This window comes from Carassius carassius, chromosome 40 (genome assembly GCF_963082965.1).
Source record: "Carassius carassius chromosome 40, fCarCar2.1, whole genome shotgun sequence".
Lineage (NCBI taxonomy): Eukaryota > Metazoa > Chordata > Actinopteri > Cypriniformes > Cyprinidae > Carassius > Carassius carassius.
Window position 1 is genome coordinate 9,155,686 of NC_081794.1, and position 20,242 is coordinate 9,175,927.

General features: G+C 35.6%; 3 protein-coding genes across 3 annotated transcripts; 1 reads left to right on the forward strand and 2 right to left on the reverse strand.

Moving 5' to 3' along the window:
* Positions 1-718: 718 nt before the first annotated feature.
* On the reverse strand, positions 719-6,211 carry emc9 (ER membrane protein complex subunit 9). Its single transcript, XM_059531963.1, has 6 exons — positions 6,036-6,211; positions 3,894-4,088; positions 1,499-1,575; positions 1,345-1,414; positions 1,164-1,258; positions 719-1,093 (listed from the first exon to the last, which is right to left on the reverse strand). The coding sequence occupies exons 2-6, from the start codon at positions 4,086-4,088 to the stop codon at positions 913-915; spliced, it is 618 nt and encodes a 205-aa protein (XP_059387946.1). The 5' UTR covers positions 6,036-6,211; the 3' UTR covers positions 719-912.
* A 5,395-nt stretch (positions 6,212-11,606) lies between these two features.
* On the forward strand, positions 11,607-16,052 carry LOC132122082 (proteasome activator complex subunit 2-like). Its single transcript, XM_059531964.1, has 11 exons — positions 11,607-11,842; positions 12,176-12,208; positions 12,300-12,362; positions 12,952-13,038; positions 13,162-13,207; positions 13,849-13,946; positions 14,047-14,115; positions 14,240-14,307; positions 14,386-14,440; positions 15,429-15,515; positions 15,676-16,052. The coding sequence occupies exons 1-11, from the start codon at positions 11,795-11,797 to the stop codon at positions 15,754-15,756; spliced, it is 735 nt and encodes a 244-aa protein (XP_059387947.1). The 5' UTR covers positions 11,607-11,794; the 3' UTR covers positions 15,757-16,052.
* LOC132122083 (U6 snRNA-associated Sm-like protein LSm5) lies at positions 15,676-19,641 on the reverse strand. The gene is made up of 5 exons (XM_059531965.1): positions 19,499-19,641; positions 17,911-18,006; positions 17,579-17,606; positions 16,849-16,921; positions 15,676-16,358 (listed from the first exon to the last, which is right to left on the reverse strand). Exons 1-5 carry the CDS (start codon positions 19,617-19,619, stop codon positions 16,326-16,328), a joined length of 351 nt encoding a protein of 116 aa, XP_059387948.1. The 5' UTR covers positions 19,620-19,641; the 3' UTR covers positions 15,676-16,325.
* Positions 19,642-20,242: the final 601 nt, after the last annotated feature.

Genomic DNA, 20,242 nt, shown 5'->3' on the forward strand with positions numbered 1-20,242 from the left:
AACTCTGAAATGATTGATCTGAGATTTTTATTTATTTATTTATTATTATTTACTTTTATTATATAATTTTAATTTTAAGGCAACAGTTTTCATCAATCTTTTTAAGTTAAGTCAACTTGTCACTTTTACAGTGTACTTGAATCAACCCAATTTGTAACTCAAAGAGCAAACTTTTGCTCCCTTGAAGGGAACTGTAAGAAGGGGCGCCACACAAATGGTTGTGAATTAAACTGGGAAAAGCATGTAATTTAAATATTGCCAGCTGACTTTCATTGCATGGACCAAAAAATAAATAAAAAACAAGATACATTTTTCTAAATATTTACTTTTATGTTCCACAGAAGAAAGCTAGTCATACAGGTTAGATAACAAATGTCAGCAGTGCTGCATTGGGGGGGACAGACAGACCTGAAGAGCCACATCTTGTAGGACACACCTCACGTGAATCATACACACACTACTCCGAGCACTGATTTGATCTCAGTTTGCCGGAAGGAATCATCTAAATTATTAGAGACTTCTAACCTTCATATAGTTAAAGCTAAATACTAGACTACTTCACGACAACATAAAATAAAATCTATTTTCTTCACATTTTTTTTTGTCCTGACAGCACCTCAGGAACCATACATATAGTTTTCTTACAGATTCATTTAATGTTTAGATAGATATAGATCTTATAAAGCAAACCAATTAATATCAAATTAATTAATATTAATTTGAGTCCACCTCAATGTAAGTTTGTTTTTAGGGTCAAAGCACCAAATCATACCACACAAAAGAAAATGTTTCTTTTTGCATATCTGAGGACATCATTTAAATCATATAAATGTGCCAAATAAAATGTGTTAAAAAACAATTAGAGGGGAAAACTAAGAAAACTATGACGTGAGAACATTTTAGTCTATACAGTTAAACATTTCCATTGGCTGGAGAAATCAGCTCCATGATCTTGGCATTGAGTTTCTGATTGGTCCAATCTTTTGTGATGTCATCCAAATGGCTGTCAAAGTCCACCAATAGCGTCTGATCACCAGAGCTGAACAGCTGATTAACTATGGAACAGGTTTCTTCCCACTGTCGAAGCATTATTCTAAGGAATACACATGTCATTAACTGCACTGTAGCATTATCATCCACACATTTTTTGAGATTTGACTTACGTGTGTTTGTCTTTGAGGGTCCAGCGGGCATCTTTACGCTCATACATCACAATCGGAGGAACACGGCAGCCTGGAAACATCTTTTCTCCATCAATCTGAGGCAGTGGGAAAAAAATTTTCCCCATTAAAAAAAAAAGACTTTTCCAATAAATTTTGCAGCAAGTGACATTTTCTAAATTACCATAAGCAAAACAGCATTGTTACACTGCTCAAAGATCTTCTCTGCAATCTTCAACGCACATGGTGTAGGGCTGAAAAAAAAGAAGAGTAAGAGAAAGGTAAAATGCAGAGGAAAATAAGGAACTCGGGTAAAATGAAAAAAGATGGAGGAGTACCTGCTGTCTGAGACGCAAGCATTGGCTTGATAATATCCCACAATCCTTTGCTGCGTTTGTGAACACCAAACATCGACCTACAACAGGAAATATTGACGTATTCTATAAAAAAAGCATTTAAATTTAATAATTTTTACATGTAATGATTTAGCAGATTTCTTTTATTTAACATCTGAATGCTTATCACCATTTTGTGCGACTTCAATCACGTTACTGTGCAAGAAAAACGTTGCCAACTTTCACACAGTATGTAAACTGTCCAACCAGAGAAGAGAATAAACTTGATTTAATGTATGCAAACATAAAGAATGCATATGGTTCGCAAAAGTTAAAATCTAAGAGGATAAAAACATTTATAGGAGGAAGTTGGAGGGAAAGCGTCAGCAGAACAATTTAAGAGAGGCTTGGAGTGGCATGAGGCCCACCACTGGTTTTAAAAGGTCCATTAGTGGAGGTGTTGGTGGTAGTGCAGAAAAGCCCAACCAACTTTTATATGTTTTTTTTTTTTATAGATTTGATTATGTTTTTGCCCTTCCTCCCCAGGACTCCTCTGTTTTAACGCTATCATTAGCCACTCAACTCTCTGAACCTCCCCCTCTGCATAGTCCCTCTGCCTGCTTACTGCCTTCACCCTCTTACACTCCTCAGAGCATTCTACTATTTCCTCTCCCACCTGACTCTGCACCTTTTTCCGCTATTACCTCTACTGTGTCATTTACACCTGACCTGCCCGGATAATATCTATCCCGTTATGTTTAAAGCATGTGCCTTCCAGATTCGTGGTGTACTTCATCATGTCTACAGTCTGAGACTGCAGAACGTCCCTCTGTTATGGAAGACTTCTTGCATCAATCCTGTTCCAAAAAAAAAAATCTTGTTCCAGTGACCCTAAGGATCACAGGCCCGTGTCAGTAACGACCCATGTTATGAAGATTCTGGAGAGACTGGTGCTGGAAGAGCTCAGCACCATGGTTAGGCCTTTTATAGATCCTCTTCAGTTTGCCTACCAGCCCCACCTGGGAGTTGAGGGCGCTGTCATCTACATGCTGGATCGATCTTAAACTTACCTGTATAAAGCGGCAAGCACTGTGAGAGTCATGTTTTTCAACTTCTCCAGTGCTTTTAACACCATTCGTCCAGCTGGAGGGCTGGAAAGTTTAGCTGCAACCTTAATCAAACACACCTAATACAGCTAATCAAGGTTTTCAGCATTACTAGAAGCTTCCAAGCAGGTGTGATTTGGAGCTGGTTGAAGCGAAACTCTGCAGAGCTGTGGCCCTCCAGGAATTGAGTTTGGGACCACTGTTGTAGAGGATTATAAATACCTGATGGTCCACATTAACAATAAACTGGACTGGACAGAGAACTCTGTAGCGGTCTACAAGAAGGACCAGAGGCGACTCTATTTGTTGAGGAGGCTGAAGTCTGTAGGACGATGCTAAAGATTTTTTTTACGAGTCTGTGGTAGCAAATGCTATCTTTTTTGCTTTTGTATGCTGGAACAGCGGACTGAAGGTAGCTGATGCCAATAGACTGAACAAACTTATCTGTGAGGCTGCTTCTGTTGTGGGGGTTGAGCTGGACGCTCTTGACTGTAGTATCAGAAAGAAGTGTCACTTCATAATGTCCTGGGTAAACTCATTCTAACTTATTCAACCTAGGTGGTCCAAAGAGCGATTGGAAATCTTTTTTACCCCCGTCTATCAGACTTAATAATTCCTCATTATAATAACATATTTTATTGTGCAATATTATACTTTTACCTGTATAGTTATTTAAATCTTATAAGTTTTATTTGTATCTCTTGCATATAGATTTCTACATGTATTTTTATCTTGGTGTTTTGGAGTTGTGGTAATGAACCTAATTTCCCTCCGGGGATTAATAAAGTATTTCAGATTCTGATTTTACAAGAATATGTAAATCTACTTAAAACAAAACCCTTAACTGAGATAATAAGAACCAATGTATATATACTAAACCATCAAAAAAATGTATTAAATGGACCAAATAAGAGAATAATGAAATATGTTCTTTTGTGTTTCCAAAATAAAAGTCATACATGTTTAGAAGATCTTAAGTGTGAGTAAATTACAACAGACTTCATTTTTGGGTGACCTTCCCCTTCAAGGGATATAGTCTCCAAAGCAAAATCATTTTAGTTGAAAGAAATCCAAAATCTTCAACTATTCTCACTGAACAATTATGCATTCACAACTTTTTTAAATCTTAAAGCTAATGACGTTTTTTTATACACATTCATTATGTTTGTAGTTCTGCATTGAAAAATCATATCAGAGATAAAAATAAAAATTGTTGTAATAACTGGATGGAAGTTAAGTGCAGTGACATCACAATTTTCCTACTTCTTATCTTCATTAAAAGGTACACTCACCTGTGTAAGTGCGAGCTGTGTGACTGGAGCCAGAGACAAGTGGGAGTGGAGCAATGGCACACAATCTGTGATACATACAGCTGCCCCTGCTGGACTGGAGGACAACAGCAGGCCATTCACACTGCTGCGAGGATGCTGACTTGCATGTAGGTACATTTTGGCATAAGCCAGACAGGACAACTCCACCTCACCCATCTGAAAAAAAAAAACATTGGCGGGAAGAAAAGAGGTCATAATTTTATTAAGTCATAACTAAGCATTGCAAGCAGGTGTCAGCAATTCCGGTTAAGTAATATTTTTTGTAAATGTAAATATAGACTAAAAATGCTGTGTTAAAAACAACCCAACTTGGGATATTTGGCAACCCAGCGATGGGTAAATATTGGACAGAACAAATGTTGGGTTATTTTGATGTAGCTGGTTGGTTTAATTGTATTTACCCAACATGCTGGGTTGTTTTAAGACAACTATTGTTAAATAATTATTATATTGCTAATTTAAAATGGGCAGGAAATTAAAAATCACACTCAGAATTACAAGAGGCAACAGTAAAAATCAAAAGATAAACATTTATTATCAAGAAAGAACACCCATGGACAAAATATAAGACAAATTGGATTTACTTGGGTGAATACAGCATAGTTAACGATACTACATAGATTTAAACTCATTTAACAAAAATGTAACATTTAAACTCATTATTCAACCTGTTTTGCCCATAAACAAACAGCACTGAGATTAGAGAACATATTTAAACATCAAATTAAATTAAATTCAGTGTTATAACGAATAAAATCAGTTTATGTTATGCAAGTCAAAAGGAGTTTCCATCATGCAAAGTGACCGATGCTGACACAGCCGGCATCTCGTCCTTCTGTTGCGCTGCATAAAATATAATAATTTGCAGCACAGTAAACACTTTTTGAAATATATACAAACCTTTGTTTCACTGAAGAAACTCTCTCCTGTAGTGTGGATGCAAAAAGCTCACGCTCTGACTGTAACTCAGCAGCTGGGTTGTTTTGTCAGAGACAGGTTTGACCTAGCAGTTGGGTAGAAAAAATAACCCAGCATTAAAAATGACCCAGCAGCTTAGTTACAGAAAAACTACCCAGCATCTGGGTAAAAAAATATTTAAAATAACCCAATAATATTACCCAAAAAGCTGAACACAGCATTTTTTTTAGAGTGTAGCCTTTTGCTTATAACAGTGATGTAAGAATGTCTTTGTGGACCTGGTACAGATGAACCCACTGATCCAATATTTTTTCTTTGTTCATGTTTTTAATGATCATAAATATGGCAGATTCCAAATGAGCAGAAAATGTCACATGGCATGAAACAGATAAATGAATAGTCTATATGATTATCTATTAATAATTATTTAAAATTCAGTATGATCCTTACACAATGTTTGCATGTTATCTCTGCATTGATATTGGTTTTCTGCTGGTAATCTATCCAGTGTAACACCAAAATCCAATGACATAAAGGATAGATGAAACTGAATGTGTGTAATATGTGTATTAGCCCTGTGATGGGCCATCTGTCCAGGGTGTTTCCCTGCCTTCAGCCCGAGATGCCCCAGCATCCCTGCTACCCAACACTGGACAAGCAGTTTGTTTGGAAGATGGGTGAAATGATGCAAAATGACCAAACATGCTTAGTCCAAGCTAATTAAAACAAACTGCCTGCTGAATCAATCCAGGAAGGTGCCTTTAGTTTCTAGATTTTGACACTACACTCCTGAAAATCTATGCCAGCAAAGGAATTAACTGCTTATGAAAGTAGAAACCGTTTAAACACTTCTCGTATGTGAACGGATAGTATGTCTGACGTTCACTCAGGTTGGTAACGTTACTTAAAATTTCAAAAGCATTTATATCAACTGAATAGCATTTAATTCAAACAAGCGTTGCAAATTAGCATATCTGCCACTAAAGTTTACAGGGCTTCCAGCTTGATTTCAACCAAGTATTTTCAGACTATGAAGAAACGTGAGGACGGGATTAAATTCGCTTGATGTGACTATAAACGATTGAGTGATAACTGACGTAAGCAGTTCTAAAGGACACCATGAATCGTTGATCATAGGCGCTTTATTCGTCACGTCCAAAGAGATCCATAGTAGAATACACTTACCGTTGTGTGTTTTTCCTTTTCGGTAATAAATATGAAATCCCAATAATTAAATCAAACACATTAAAACACGAATATCTGACCGTTTACTTCATAAGAACTCGAAGGAAACTGACATGAGTATAACGACAGCGTCCTTTTCTTCGTGACGCCAGTGCCCTTGTATATGTCGCACGCTACTGCCGCATGCAGGTCTTTAGTGGAACACATCCACTGATCTATATATATGTTCTATATTAGTAGATCAGTGAACACAGCCATCTTCTTCTTCTTTGGCTTTAACGGCGGCTGGCAATCAGCATAGTTAGGTAACCTCAGTGTTATTGAGTGAGTGGAAAATGAGAATAAAACCTTGAAAAGCTTATGAAAAACAGATATTTTACAACCACTAATTAAATATGCATGTTTCTGAGCATGTTTTCTATTACCGCTCCGAAGTGTGGAACAGAGTTACATTCTACTTATTTATCCATAATCCAATCAATTGTGGCTCAATTGTTTCCTGTGTTCCAAGGCTTTAAACTGCAACTCAATAAATTACAACAAAAACTGTTGCAATCAATGTTAAAGTGATCTGTGATAAATCTGTTTACTATTCCAACACTATAGTATTTATATGTAGGTATGTATATATTCTGTAGAAGGCGTATAGGACCAAGAAAATGTTCATCGGACATTGAGAGTTTTGTTTGGCTTTCCAACCTGCCTGTCAGCATATGTATTTACATACCTCAGCGCACCCTGTTTGTGCAGAAATACATCATCAGCGCGTTCAAGTACGCTGTGCAGACAGAGCGAGAATGGCAGGCAAAAAACAACAACCTGACCTTCCTTCCTAGTATTGTAGTACTTTAACTATACTATAACTATATACTATAACTAACTATACTATAAAGTTTCCTCACTGTTAATAACACAAGATGTATTGTAGTAATGTTGTCTCTGGTCGTCTGGTGTGTGTGTGTGTGTGTGTGTGTGTGTGTGTGCATTCATGCGTTCAGGGGGTGTGCTTTGGACAGCGATTTCAGGAAGGGTGGAACATTCGCTTTCAGTGCTATCAGCATTTTCCAAGATCTCCTACTGCATCTTTAAAGTCTTATGTCTAATAATGTTCCAAATTTGAAGTTGATTGGGAAAAAATGAGGTTTCTGTAAAATTTTATTTAAGGCATTATATCACAAACAGCCACCGTGTGCCATCAAAATAAATTGAATTTTTATAAATTTTCTGTCAGAAATGTGTAGATTTCTCTGCCTATATTACATCTAGATTGAACTACTGGTTTCGTCTGGTCAAAGGAGAACTGGCCCCCAACTGAGCCTGGTTTCTCCCAAGGTTTTTTCTCCATTCTGTCACCGATGGAGTTTCGGTTCGTTGCCGCTGTCGCCTATGGCTTGCTTAGTTGGGGTCACTTCATCTACAGCGATATCGTTGACTTGATTGCAAATAAATGCACAGACACTATTTAAACTGCACAGAGCATGACATCACTGAATTCAATGATGAACTGCCTTTAACTATCATTTTGCATTATTGACACACTGTTTTCCTAATGAATGTTGTTCAGTTGCTTTGAAGCAATGTATTTTGTTTAAAGCGCTATATATAAATAAAAATAAAGATCTATCACAAAATAATCTTTCACATATTCCGCCATTATGGAGAGTACCACAACACATGCAAATGCTTCCCTCTGCACGTAAACAATATGCTGTGCATGTGTTCTACGTCGGCAGCACCATGCACATGCATTGTTTAATTGCAGAGGTACTCTCGATAATGGAAGACATGGTTTGGAGGAGAAGAATTGTAGAGATTCCAGAGCTTTCCAGTATATGCGCGCCACTGAGTGGCATCTTCCAGGTCAGAGAGCACCTGTCCATCAAAAGCTCACTATCCAATCAGAGTAGATCACTGTTAAGCCCGCCCCCACGAGAGGTTTGTGTCAAAACACCAAACGAAACACTGCGAAATGTAAGCGAAATCTGTGGCAATGAATTCAGAATCCACAATTAGCGAAAACGAATCTTTGAAAAACATTAACAAAGAATGAAGCATATTTGAAGAGCCTGTTAAACTTGTGCGACTGAGTTCATTTTTTTCATTTTCATTGTGTTTTTCTTCTTTTGTAATGGCATATTTTTGATAGTTTCTGAAAAAGTTACGTTCAGTTTTATAAAGTTTCGTTCATTATTATTTAAACAAATGTAATTCCATAGTAGTAAACATAAGTAAAGTTTAACGTTTAAATGCCAGTACAAATTACTACCATATTGATATTGTAAATTATACAAATACAAATGGCTAACTGAACCGGACCTGTCATTTAACAATTGTTAGCTTGGTTGCGTCATCGGCATTTCTTTTATAAATAACTAGTTAAGTTGTCCAAAGTAATTTAACGAAACCATTCACAGCGTTATTCAAACTGATGTAATGACGCAATTATGTGCACTTGCTAGCCTGTTCCATTTACGTGTTCTCCGAATGCTAAAGAGGAGCCTCGCCTAGCCTATTTTTTCATAGTCAAATGCAGTAGGTTCCAGTCATAAATTCGACTGAAATGGTCACACTGTAGAACCCTGTACTAGTATGTCACTAGCATGAATAGCAAGTCACTAGTATGTCACTATGATTAGCAAGTTGCTGGCATGTCGCTAGCATTTGTTGCTAGCATGATTAGCAAGTTACTAGCATGTTGCTAACATGATTAGCAAGTTACTAGCATGTCGCTAACATGTTTCTAGCATGATTAGCAAGTGACTAACATGTTGCTACCATGATAAACGAGTAAAATGTTGCTATCATGACTAGCAAGCGACTAGCATGTCACTAGCATGATTGGTAAGTTACTTGCATGTTGCAAGCACGATTAACAAGTTACTATCATGTTGTTAGCATGTTTCTATCATTATTAGCATGTAACTAGCATGTTGTTAGCATGATTAGAATGTTGCTAGGACAGACAGACAGACAGATAGATAGATAGATAGATAGATAGATAGATAGATAGATAGATAGATAGATAGATAGATAGATAGATAGATAGATAGATAGATAGATAGATAGATAGATAGAGTTTGAATTGATTGATTAGAAATAGTACATAAGCTTGATTGAGCCTTGCTGGATTCTTGGAGTTTAGATTTGAATTTTGACCAGAGGTGGGTAGAGTACCCAAAAACTGTACTCAAGTAAAAGTAAAAGTACTTCTAGAAATATTTACTCAAGTAAAAGTAAAAGTACTAGTCTTGAATAGTTACTTGAGTAAGAGTAAAAGAGTATCGGATAAAAAATCTACTCTAAAATAACATACTTTTAATACGACTGACTTTATATTAAATGTGAATTTAACATTGAAAGTTAATGTGATATAAATATTGCTACTAATCTTTCATTGTTCAGAAAGAGAGCAAAAAACATTTACATTATTAAAGATCATTTTCACTGACAGTCTAGATTTCAATCACTCTCAGAAACTCCCATTAAATCACTGAAACTGTTAACACTGTGAAATCAATATCTTAATTAAAGATTCGTACACACATCTGCACTTTGTTGTTTCTGAAGAGAGATTTCGCCAGAAAGAGGTGTCCAGTCAGGAGCGAGTGAAGGAAGTAACGTCATTTTAGCGATGACTCATCTGAACACTTCTGATTGGCCAATGCTTTAATAAGCTCAAAAGAATCATGTTTGATTTGTAATGTGCAGTGCTGTAAAAACACATCTATCTCTGGCTCAGCGCCAGCCAGCAATCACAGATCTGAATTTAGCAGCTGATGATATGACTTGCTGAACGTACTCGCACCGGTGTGATTGTATTAAAATTAATAAAATCTTAATCGGCTATTTTTTGTGTTTTGGAAGCTGCATTCAACTTGACTCCCCTCTGTTATAAGCCACACACGTACAACAAACAGTGGTATCGTGTACTGTAATCGAATGTAGCCCAAGTTATTACCTGTTAAACAGTAGACAGCACACGCGATGTTCATATAGTAAGGATCTCCATCGCAAGCAAATAATAGCCTTTGCAGATTTGCTTTCATTTCAGTGCAGTTCCATAGCCACGTTTTCAACGCTGCTGATGTTCTTAAACGTTACAACTCTGAGTGAACCACTTCAGACGTTCAGCGCGTGCGGCAGGGAACTGAATCAAACTGATTCATGAACCAATTCACTCGTTTGCCAATTGGTTTGATCAAGCCTTTGAACAGAATTGACTCAAAAAAATGAATCATTCGCGAATGGGCATCGCTCATTGTCCAGAGAAAAGTAGACGGCGCGTTTGGAATAAACTGAAGCATTTATAACATTTATTGCATTAAGATAAAGTAACGAGAGGAGCGTTGCCCACAGTAACGAAGTAAAAGTACAGATTTGTCCCCAAAAATTTACTCAAGTAAGAGTATAAATTACCCATCTTTAAATATACTCCGAAAAGTATTAGTTACCCCAAAAAATTACTCAAGTAAATGTAACTCGTTACTACCCACCTCTGATTTTGACAGTTGGATCTTGAATAGTCTTGGCCCATCTGAACATTCTGTCAATGTAAGTCTATGGGTTTTTATGATTTTTAATCTTCAGTTTTATAAAAACTAAATTGGATCAGTCTGAAAAGAGATCAGACATCAATAGATATCAGACCCACCTAATAAAGCCTTTATTTTTGTTTTCTTTGCGCACAAAAAGTATTCTTGTAGCTTCGTAAAATTAAGGTTGAACCACCGATGTAACATGGACTGTTTTATCGATGTCCTTCCTGGGCCTAAGAACATGGGTTTTGGAATGGCATGAGGGCGAGTAATTAATGAGAAAATTTGGGAGGTGAACTATCCCTTTAAAGAAATAGTTCGCTGAAAATGTATTCTCCATCACGCCATCTTATGATGTAACTGGATGAGTTTCATCGTCGAGAGACATTACCTCGTGCTACATTACCTCACATCCACCAATGCATCAAACTGTCTGATCAGAAGGCATCAATGCAACAGTCAAACAACTAATAAAAGTATTACAGTATCTGTATACCATACAGCAAGCAGTTTCGGCCCAGATCCTGCCCACATCTGGCCCGCATGGATTTCACGTGGGCCAAATGTGTGCCGGATCTGGGCCAACACTATGTTGCTGTCTACTACAGCTTTTCACTCCACAAGACTGACCAACAAGAATCATGTCGATTACTTGTGAATTTTGCGATGTTTTTATTGACCTCTTGACGGCACCCATTCAATTGCAGAGAGTCATTTGATGAACAAGCGAGGTAACGTAACATTTGCTAAAGTTCTCCAAATCTGTTTCGTGAAAGAAACAAATTCATCCACAGTTTGGATGTCCAATTTTGAGCAAATATTCATTTAGGGGGAAGTCGGAGAGCTATTTTCTTTAATTCCATCCAGTGCTAATATCTGGCTGACTGCGCCCTCTACTGTTGCTACTTGTCTATTACCACTGTCAGTGTTTAAATGATATGTCCACATATTACCATTGCAGAAAAGAAAAGCTGTTCATATAATAAAAGAAGAAAGAGAAAATTGGTTGTGTGAATGAGAAATGTTTCTGACGCGGCGAATGAATGAGCAATGTGGAAAGATCTAAAAAACATATTTAAAGCAATCATTGGATCTTTTCGTAGATTGTGGGCGTCATCAAGAAATCGAAAGTATCGCTAAGTGAAAGCTAGCGCGCGAGGCACCTGAACGTCTGCTGCTCACACTACTGCGATCTCTTTGTCTGAAAATAACAAACATTTCATTATGTCCAAAACGAATTTACTGAAGATAAACTCTGATAATGCAGTGAGGGTAAGTTAATCTCTATAGAATTGATACTATTTTCACTCTCAACAGAGTGCAGCTAAAGTAAATGCGTTTACGACTGTTGACAATATGGCTTCTCAATGAAGTTTTAAAGGGCGTGTGTTGTTTGCTTGGTACTTATGGTACATAAAACAATGCTGGCGATCATCTCTGCTTATATGTAAAAAAATAAATAAGGATAAAAAAAATCCTGAGTCACACATCCTCATTCACGAATGTTGAAAGTGAAAGTAACGTAATCATGGAAGGCGCGATCATTTTCATGGACAAAGATGGTGTTTTAATTGTAATTGTAATATTTGTATTACCTTCATCCAGATAGAAAACTACCGCCAGTCACTGTATAATCAGGTATGAATTAAATTGAAATAATACACACACAGGCTAAATTTGAGATAGTTGCATTGGTTGGTTGTGTTGACAATATTAATTGCGTTGACAGGCAGAAGAGCTGTTCTCCAATCACATACCTCTGAAGATCTCACAGCTTGACAACCTGCTGAAGGTACCTTTGTTCATTTGGCATATCCAAAGTGACCACTACATTTGGGGATTCATGCATGTGTGTCTTTGGGAAATGAACTTGTGGCCTTGTTTCTGCTGCCCATGTTACCATTTGTGACTCAGGACCATAAAGCCAGTCATAAGGGTAATTTCTTTAACACTGAGATTTATACATTACCTGAAAGCTGAATAATAGGATTTCCATTGATGTATGGTTTGTTAGGATAGGACAATATTTGGCCGAGATACAACTATTTGAAAATCTGGAATCTGAGGGTGCACAAAAATCTAAATGGAAAATCACCTTCAAAGTTGTCCAAATGAAGTTCTTTGCAATGCATATTACTCATCAAAAATTAAGTTTTAAGTTAAGTTTTGATACATTTACGGTAGGAATGTCTACATGGCACATGATCTTTACTTAATATCCTAATGATTTTTGGCATAAAAAAAATAGTTGATTTTGACCCATATAATATATTGTTGTCAAATATAGTGTGCTTCTTATGACTGGTTTTGTGGTCCAAATTTGACCAATACCTCGACTTCAGTGACAACTGAATTTAAATACTTTTCTTTTATGGTTTTAGGGGGATGACTTAAGTATCGCTGACCTCTCATCTCTCCATGCACCCCTGGACATTCCCATTCCTGACCCCCCTGCTCCAGAAGATGAGGTTGACATCCAGCTTGTGATTCAAAATAATGCTTTTTGAAATTAATTGGGGGGAGGGGGGGTATAATATATATGTTTTTAATAAATATAAATATTTAAAACGTTTATTTAAATATTTTAACAGGAGATGGAGACAGATAAAAATGAAGATGATGAGAAAAAGAAGAAGGGTAATTTCACACAGACACACACACATATACACGCTCTTTGGGTTTCCATGCTTTATGGGTAAATTCCATGGGCATAATGATTTTCATACTGTAAAAACAGTATTTTCTTGCCCTACCCCTCACACAAAAACAATTCTGTATGATTTACAGTATAAGCTATTTTCCTCATGGGGATTTCCTCCTGCAATCACGATGAATGACAGATTGAAATTGTATTTATGAATGGGAAATTTGAAAAGATGATACAAATAACTGACAATAGAGAAAGTCATGTTTATCTGAAACATTGCGTAAACACTGATCTATAGCTAATATAGAATAGTGGTTCTCAGCTTTTTTGACTCCAAGGTTTCCAATTGTCCACAACAATATTTGAAGGGCCTTTATCCCTATTTTTTTTTCAATACATGTTTTAATCTGTGAGTACTTCTAGTTGAAATTAAAACAGGAGCTGAATGTCCTTCAGGCAAAATTGTTATGAACAGATTAAATGAAGGTGAATGTTTACTAGAGTGATATAGAGACGAAATGTGGATAAAAGTGCTTTAAAGTTGCAAATTTGAACCAAACCATAACTGTGATACATTGTTGTGATATAGAATATTGCATATTTTTGTAATGTTACATTTTTCTTGTGTCAGCTCCCAAGTGTGGCTTCATCAAAGGAAATGAGAGGATTGTGAAGTTGCTGGATATTGTAAAACCAGAGATAATGGCTTTGAAGGAGACCTGCATCACTGTAAGTGAGCAAAATTAATTCATAGATTCGTTTTCAGCATTTTCTCAAATAAACAGTAGTGGCAGCATTTTTTTTTATTTGATTTATTTATTTATTTCAGGTTTCTTGCTGGATTTATCATCTAATTCCAAAAATAGAGGATGGAAATGATTTTGGAGTTGCAATTCAGGTTACTAAACCTTAAAAGGCTCAGACTGTTTCTAAATGCATGCTTTATACCACATAATGTTTTTGATTCTGAATCTCAAAGATAAGCAGCAGTTACTGTAACATGACTGATATTGATATTTTAGGAAAAAATCCTTGAGAGAATTACTGCTGTGAAGACCAAGGTGGAGGGTTTTCAGACCAACATTAACAAGTATTACCAACTATTTCCGTGCATTGATTATGTTTATTAATTTTGTCATGTTAGTAATGAAGGTGTGTTTATCTGCAGGTACTTCTCAGAGAGAGGTGATGCAGTGGCAAAAGCTTCCAAAGACACACACGTGGTGAGTGTGACCTGCCAAATCAATTTATTTGTTTCATTACTTTTTTGTACAGCCGCAGTTATTAAACAGGGGTTTCAATACCATGTTCCTGGTTTTTGCCATTCAACCCTTTGATTCATGAGTTAAGAGGTCATTCGAGTACTCTGAGCAAACACAAAAGTTGTTAGCATTCTGTAGCCCTAAACAATGAAACTTGAGTATTTGTGTCGAGAATATGTGATCTTCAGGCGTAATAAACATCCCCACCTTTTTAAGAATACGAACAGGCAAGTACAAAGCAATTGAATCCATTTAATGATTAATTTCATATTATTAATTTTATTTTATTTGCAGTTTTCACTACAAATATTAGAAAACTGTTACATAATTTGCATAGGTAAGTGTTTGGAGGTAAATCACCAGATTTACACAATGACCCCGTCACTTCAGAAAGATTACAGTATAGTTTCAATGAAAGCAATAAGCTGCTTCGCATCCTGCCTAATAATGCCCCTTAGCTGTTATAAATTCACTGTAAACCACGGCTTCATAGGGCTTATTGCTTTTATAAAACAGTCATTATGTAGCAAGCTTTCACAAAATAAAACAAAGCAAATCAAATGTAATGATATTAATAAAAACATTATTATTCCACCGAACAATGTATTTCCTCAGAAAGGGTTGTGGTTCCAACCATAGAGATGTATAGATGCTCCATTTGACGGCTCCAGACACATAGATGCAGCCACCGTCTTGGAATGGTCGTTTTGACATCATTCACCATACTTTAGGTACTCGCAGAGCCGTTCTGTGCAGGACTGTGGCATCTTTAAAATATTCAGTGATTACTATGGTGAATTATGGCAGGTTTACCGTTACAATATGGCGGACGGCTTACGTATAGTGGCCCATACAAAACAGTTGATAATGAGGCATCTACATATATATGTTGTATAAATAGACTTTCATATCCTTTTTGTGTAACAATAAATATTTGTTCCTTTGGCAGATGGATTATCGCTCTCTGGTGCACGAGAAGGATGAAGCAGCATATTCTGAGATTAGAGTGATTGTGCTTGATATACGCGGTTTTTATGTGAGTTTCTTACATTATTCATTTAGCAAACAGCTTCTAAATAAAAAATGCTACCACACAAGCGAGTGAATCATCCTGGGGAAATGGCCTTTACGAATGAATTATGATAATTGTGGACACAACTGTATGGCTGAAGATTCAGATGTCTGTTGTTCCTCAGGCTGAACTCTATGATGTCATCAGCAAGAACCTGGAGAAAGTGACAAATCCTAAAGGAGAAGAGAAGCCCTCCATGTACTGAGACAGATGCTTACTGGGACCAGTGCAGTTCTACAGTTAGACCGGTTTTCAGAATTTTTTCATTTCTTCACATGATTTCTGACACTCTATGGATACATCTTTAAAATAGTTTGTTAGTAAACTTGTTAAATCAGTCATAAACCTACAGTGTGTTGTGGTACAAATTATGAGTTCATGTAAATCTACATGGACATTTATTTCAACATATACAAAATAAATCAGGAAAATGCACAAATTCACAAATGTGACGCATTCTTAATGCAAAGAACCACATTAAAACCATAAATGATGACTTCACATATTGTCCTCATTTTCTTCATTCACACTTCAGGAATTATAACATACAACTGAATTCCAACTCAGCCCAATTCATTTGATCCGTTTTATTGTCACAAGCAACAATTTTTTACAAAAACTTTTTGGATCACTTAAAGAATAGAAATAACTAATGTGGAAAAACTCTTATAAAATGAAAATGAATGTTTGAAAACAATAAGTGATCAACTTTCAGGTTTCTTTCATGAAACAGGAACATAAATCTATATTTATTTGGAAGGTGCTACATATTTCTCAAACTTCTGGTCCTTCTCCTCCTGGAATCAACTGGAAAACAACAGAAACACATGATTTCAATACATTTGACAAAGTAATACGTCATTTTAATTAGCATTCATCTATTAATGCAATTACAGTTTGGTGTTTTGGTAATGTTTGAAATGGATTAATATAGGCTGGGATGTTAGGGATGTTAAGGCGTGTTTTTAGATCTGTGGGCTTCCTGCTAGTTTCCTGGTTAGACATTTTAAGAGTCTCTGTATTACAGAACAACAGTAAAACAAATTACAGATTTAAAAAAAAATTCGTTTTAGTAAAATACTGAAAATAAAACTGAGATACAGCCTTCTATAAGACCCACTTTAATGAATCCTAACAGTTAAGTTTGTAGATGTAGTGCATTGTGGCTTTCATTAAACACTGGCTACAAAACAAACTTACATTAGTCATATTCATACACTAAACAAATCTAAAAGCAAATGTTTCATTAAGCGTGTTTTATAGTTGATTGTTAAGTGACGAACTCAACTGATCATACCATTGTGATGTTATTGCCATTGAGTAGAATCTGATCCAGCTTTGTGATTCTTCTTCCTTCTGGAGTGATTTCACTGTGACACAAAATTAACTCTTGTTATGGCTCAGTGATATCTGAGATGAAGCATCATCAAGTAAACGAAATGTAATCTCACATTCATATTGAAAAAAAAAAGAAGTTTTTCCAAATATATTTTAATATATTCAGATTTCCGATTTGAAAAAAGTTCTAAAACATTTCCCTTACACCTTGAATACACGTGTTACAACATTATTATATTATCAATTCATGACACCATAAACTATAATAAATAAAGTCTCCATGGGGTTACTCAATTTGACCTGGAATAAAAATCTGTGTGTTGTTTCCCCAGAAGTAGTGTTTTTGCTTTTTTTAGCACATCAAATGGAAAGGCTGCTTTATTCAATGTTTTTGCAATACTTATGCAATAGAAATTAACACCTGGAAACTTGACAGGACACATGGATGCCATTTCATGGGCCACATTAACTGCATTTGATTTTTATTTCAAATGTTCAATTATTTTCTGCTTTTATAACACTAGATGTTTTAAGGAAATAATTAGAGTATCGATACATATTCACATATCCCATATATATTTAGTCACAGGGTTGAGGAGCAAGTAAAGTCAAAGCAGATGGATACATACATCAGGTAAAGATAATAAAGAAATGAAGAAGCACATTTATTGGTAGAAACATATACTTACAACTCTGTCACATCCTCAAGAACCATGTCTGATTAAAACAGTCAAGAAAATGTATGTGTAGTCCTGCCACATTTTTTTTTTTATGTAATGCACATTCTCTTTCTTTACATCGTGTGAAATAAAACTTTAACTATAATGGTATTATAACAAAGAGTCTCTTACATTCATAGGACAAATAAATTGTTGTAAAGTGTTACTATATCTAGAGGAGTTAATGTGTAACAGTGTCATCAGCTCTGTACTTGTACTTTGTAAAATAAAACTGAATCTATTCCTAAAGCATTAACCATCACAAATATGTTCCAGTGTTTTTCCAGCACATAAAAGGATACTGACAAAGTCATCAAATCCAAGCAGAGTTCCCACAATCTCTTTATCGTTCTTCATGACGATGTGAATCCGTGAACCGATGCATTTATCCACCAGCTCTGAAAGACATAACACATTCAAAAAAACCTGAAGCTGTTCATCTCTGCAGTATACATGGTGTGTGGACAGTGTGAATTCTATTAACCTAAATGTTTCAAAGCAGATTACTGTATACATCAAAAGACACATGCAGTATTTATTTATTTTTTTGAAAATCAAGTTTTACATATTTCAAGGTAGATCATGTTGTTACAACTTAAGCTTGCCAGATAGCTAAGTGTCAAATGAATATTAAGGTTAAGATATACTTTAAACTCTAAGTCAAAGAACAAACACGTGAGACAATTTAAAACTAAATCTGGTCAAAATGAAGTTCTATTGGAGCATGTTTCAGTGGTTTGAAAAAAGGAACATTCCAGGAAACTGTTTAACACCTTAAGTCTGTAATTGGTCCATGATGATGATTATGTGGCAGCTGGGTGTGATTTGAGGATCTACCTTCTTTGAAGTAAAACAACTTCAATTAAATTTTTTAGAATTATTCTGTGAAGGTCAAAACATGAAAACGTGAATACACTGGAGAGTTGCATTCAATAAAGTTGTACTTATAATTGATGTTCTGATTTCTTTATTCAGAATTCCTGAATGCCATTCATCAGGTATAGCAAAGTTATTTTATTTTTTTATCCCTGACTGAAGAACAAAACAGAACTTGCATGAGTATATCAAGTTTTATCTTTGTTGTAGACATCACGCTCCACATACTCTAGTGTACATGTAAAAACTTAAGTATACTTTAGATTTTTAGGGCTCCAGTTGGGATAGATCCTGTGTCAGACATTTGACCCCTGCACTTAAGTATGAAACATAAAACGTAAGTAGGATAAACAAACCAAAATAAGTAACTCTTAATACAAAAAAAAAAGTTTTATTTCATTCACTTAGGTAACTTAAGTAGCAAATTTGAAATTAAGTGATTAACTTTATCTATAAGCTGTTCCCGTCTTTACAATGATAGAAATACAGCATGTAAAATTAAGTTAACTTGCAAAATAATTACCATTCATACAGAATTTAATTCGACACGCCCCTTGCAACATCCAAACTCACCAATTCTATCATCTAGACTTCTGGGGTTTCCACTTTTAAAACGACTTGGTCATTCGTGTGTTTGTAACTCATAATTACGACATTTCCGACTATAACTGAGGATCAAATAAATTAGTAAACTAATGAAGGTATGGGAATGAAAACAGAATTGAATAGGGGTGAATTCAATACATATGCTCACTTTGTAACAGAATTCACACATACTGACTGCAGTGACGGATTTCCACTTATATCTTGAATCACGTATTTAAAAAAAGATTTGACCCATTTAATACACTATTAATAGATATGTATATTAATATATTTACTTTACACGTGTTTCCAATAAACTATATACAAATACATAAATAAAACATACTGAGATTTGAATGCGACTCAGTGGGAACTACAAATGTTTAATTAGTAAAATAAATAATCCATTAAAACCATAGTCACACATACCGAGAGGTAAAAGCTGCGAAGGATTCGTTGCCGCGGTTGCCGCCATTTTGATAACAGACCTTAGTAATCGGCCACTGAGAATAAAAAAATACAGACGTAAGAAATCGATATTTGCAGTCATCGATGTCTTTGTAAACACAAGGGGGTGCAGCTGCTCTTCCGTTCGTTCAGATAGTAGACAGCCATGAGCAAACTTTTTCTTGTAAAACCTGACCAAGTTATGAATATTCTCTGTGATAAAATTTGCTTTATGATTGATAAGGCACTACTCCACAAATTAGACATTGTGGATGAACATATCTACTAAATGAAAACATGCAGGTCTAATGTAATCTGTGACTTTTTCATGAACTATAATGTGCAAGGTGTATTCAAGATTACTCCCACCAAGAGCAAGAAAATGTCTCATCTATGGAGATGCTGTTCGTTTTTGTAAAGATGGTCAATATCAAAATATATGTTCTTTATTGTAATACGGAAATACTAATGCCATATAATTTCACACAGCAGGAGCCTTCTAATGATATGATATTGAAAATACTTTAGACACTAAAAATATTGGAAATTATTTCTTTTTTTTCTTTTTTCTTTAAATCTGGATAGATTTAGGTTTATTAAGTTTTTACAATCAAAACAAGTTGGATTGTGCATTTGGACTGTGCACTATTAATAGGTTACTAATCAAATGTGAGTAAATTATCATGTCTGTCTTGCAGATGGTCATATGCTGTTGATTCTCTTTCA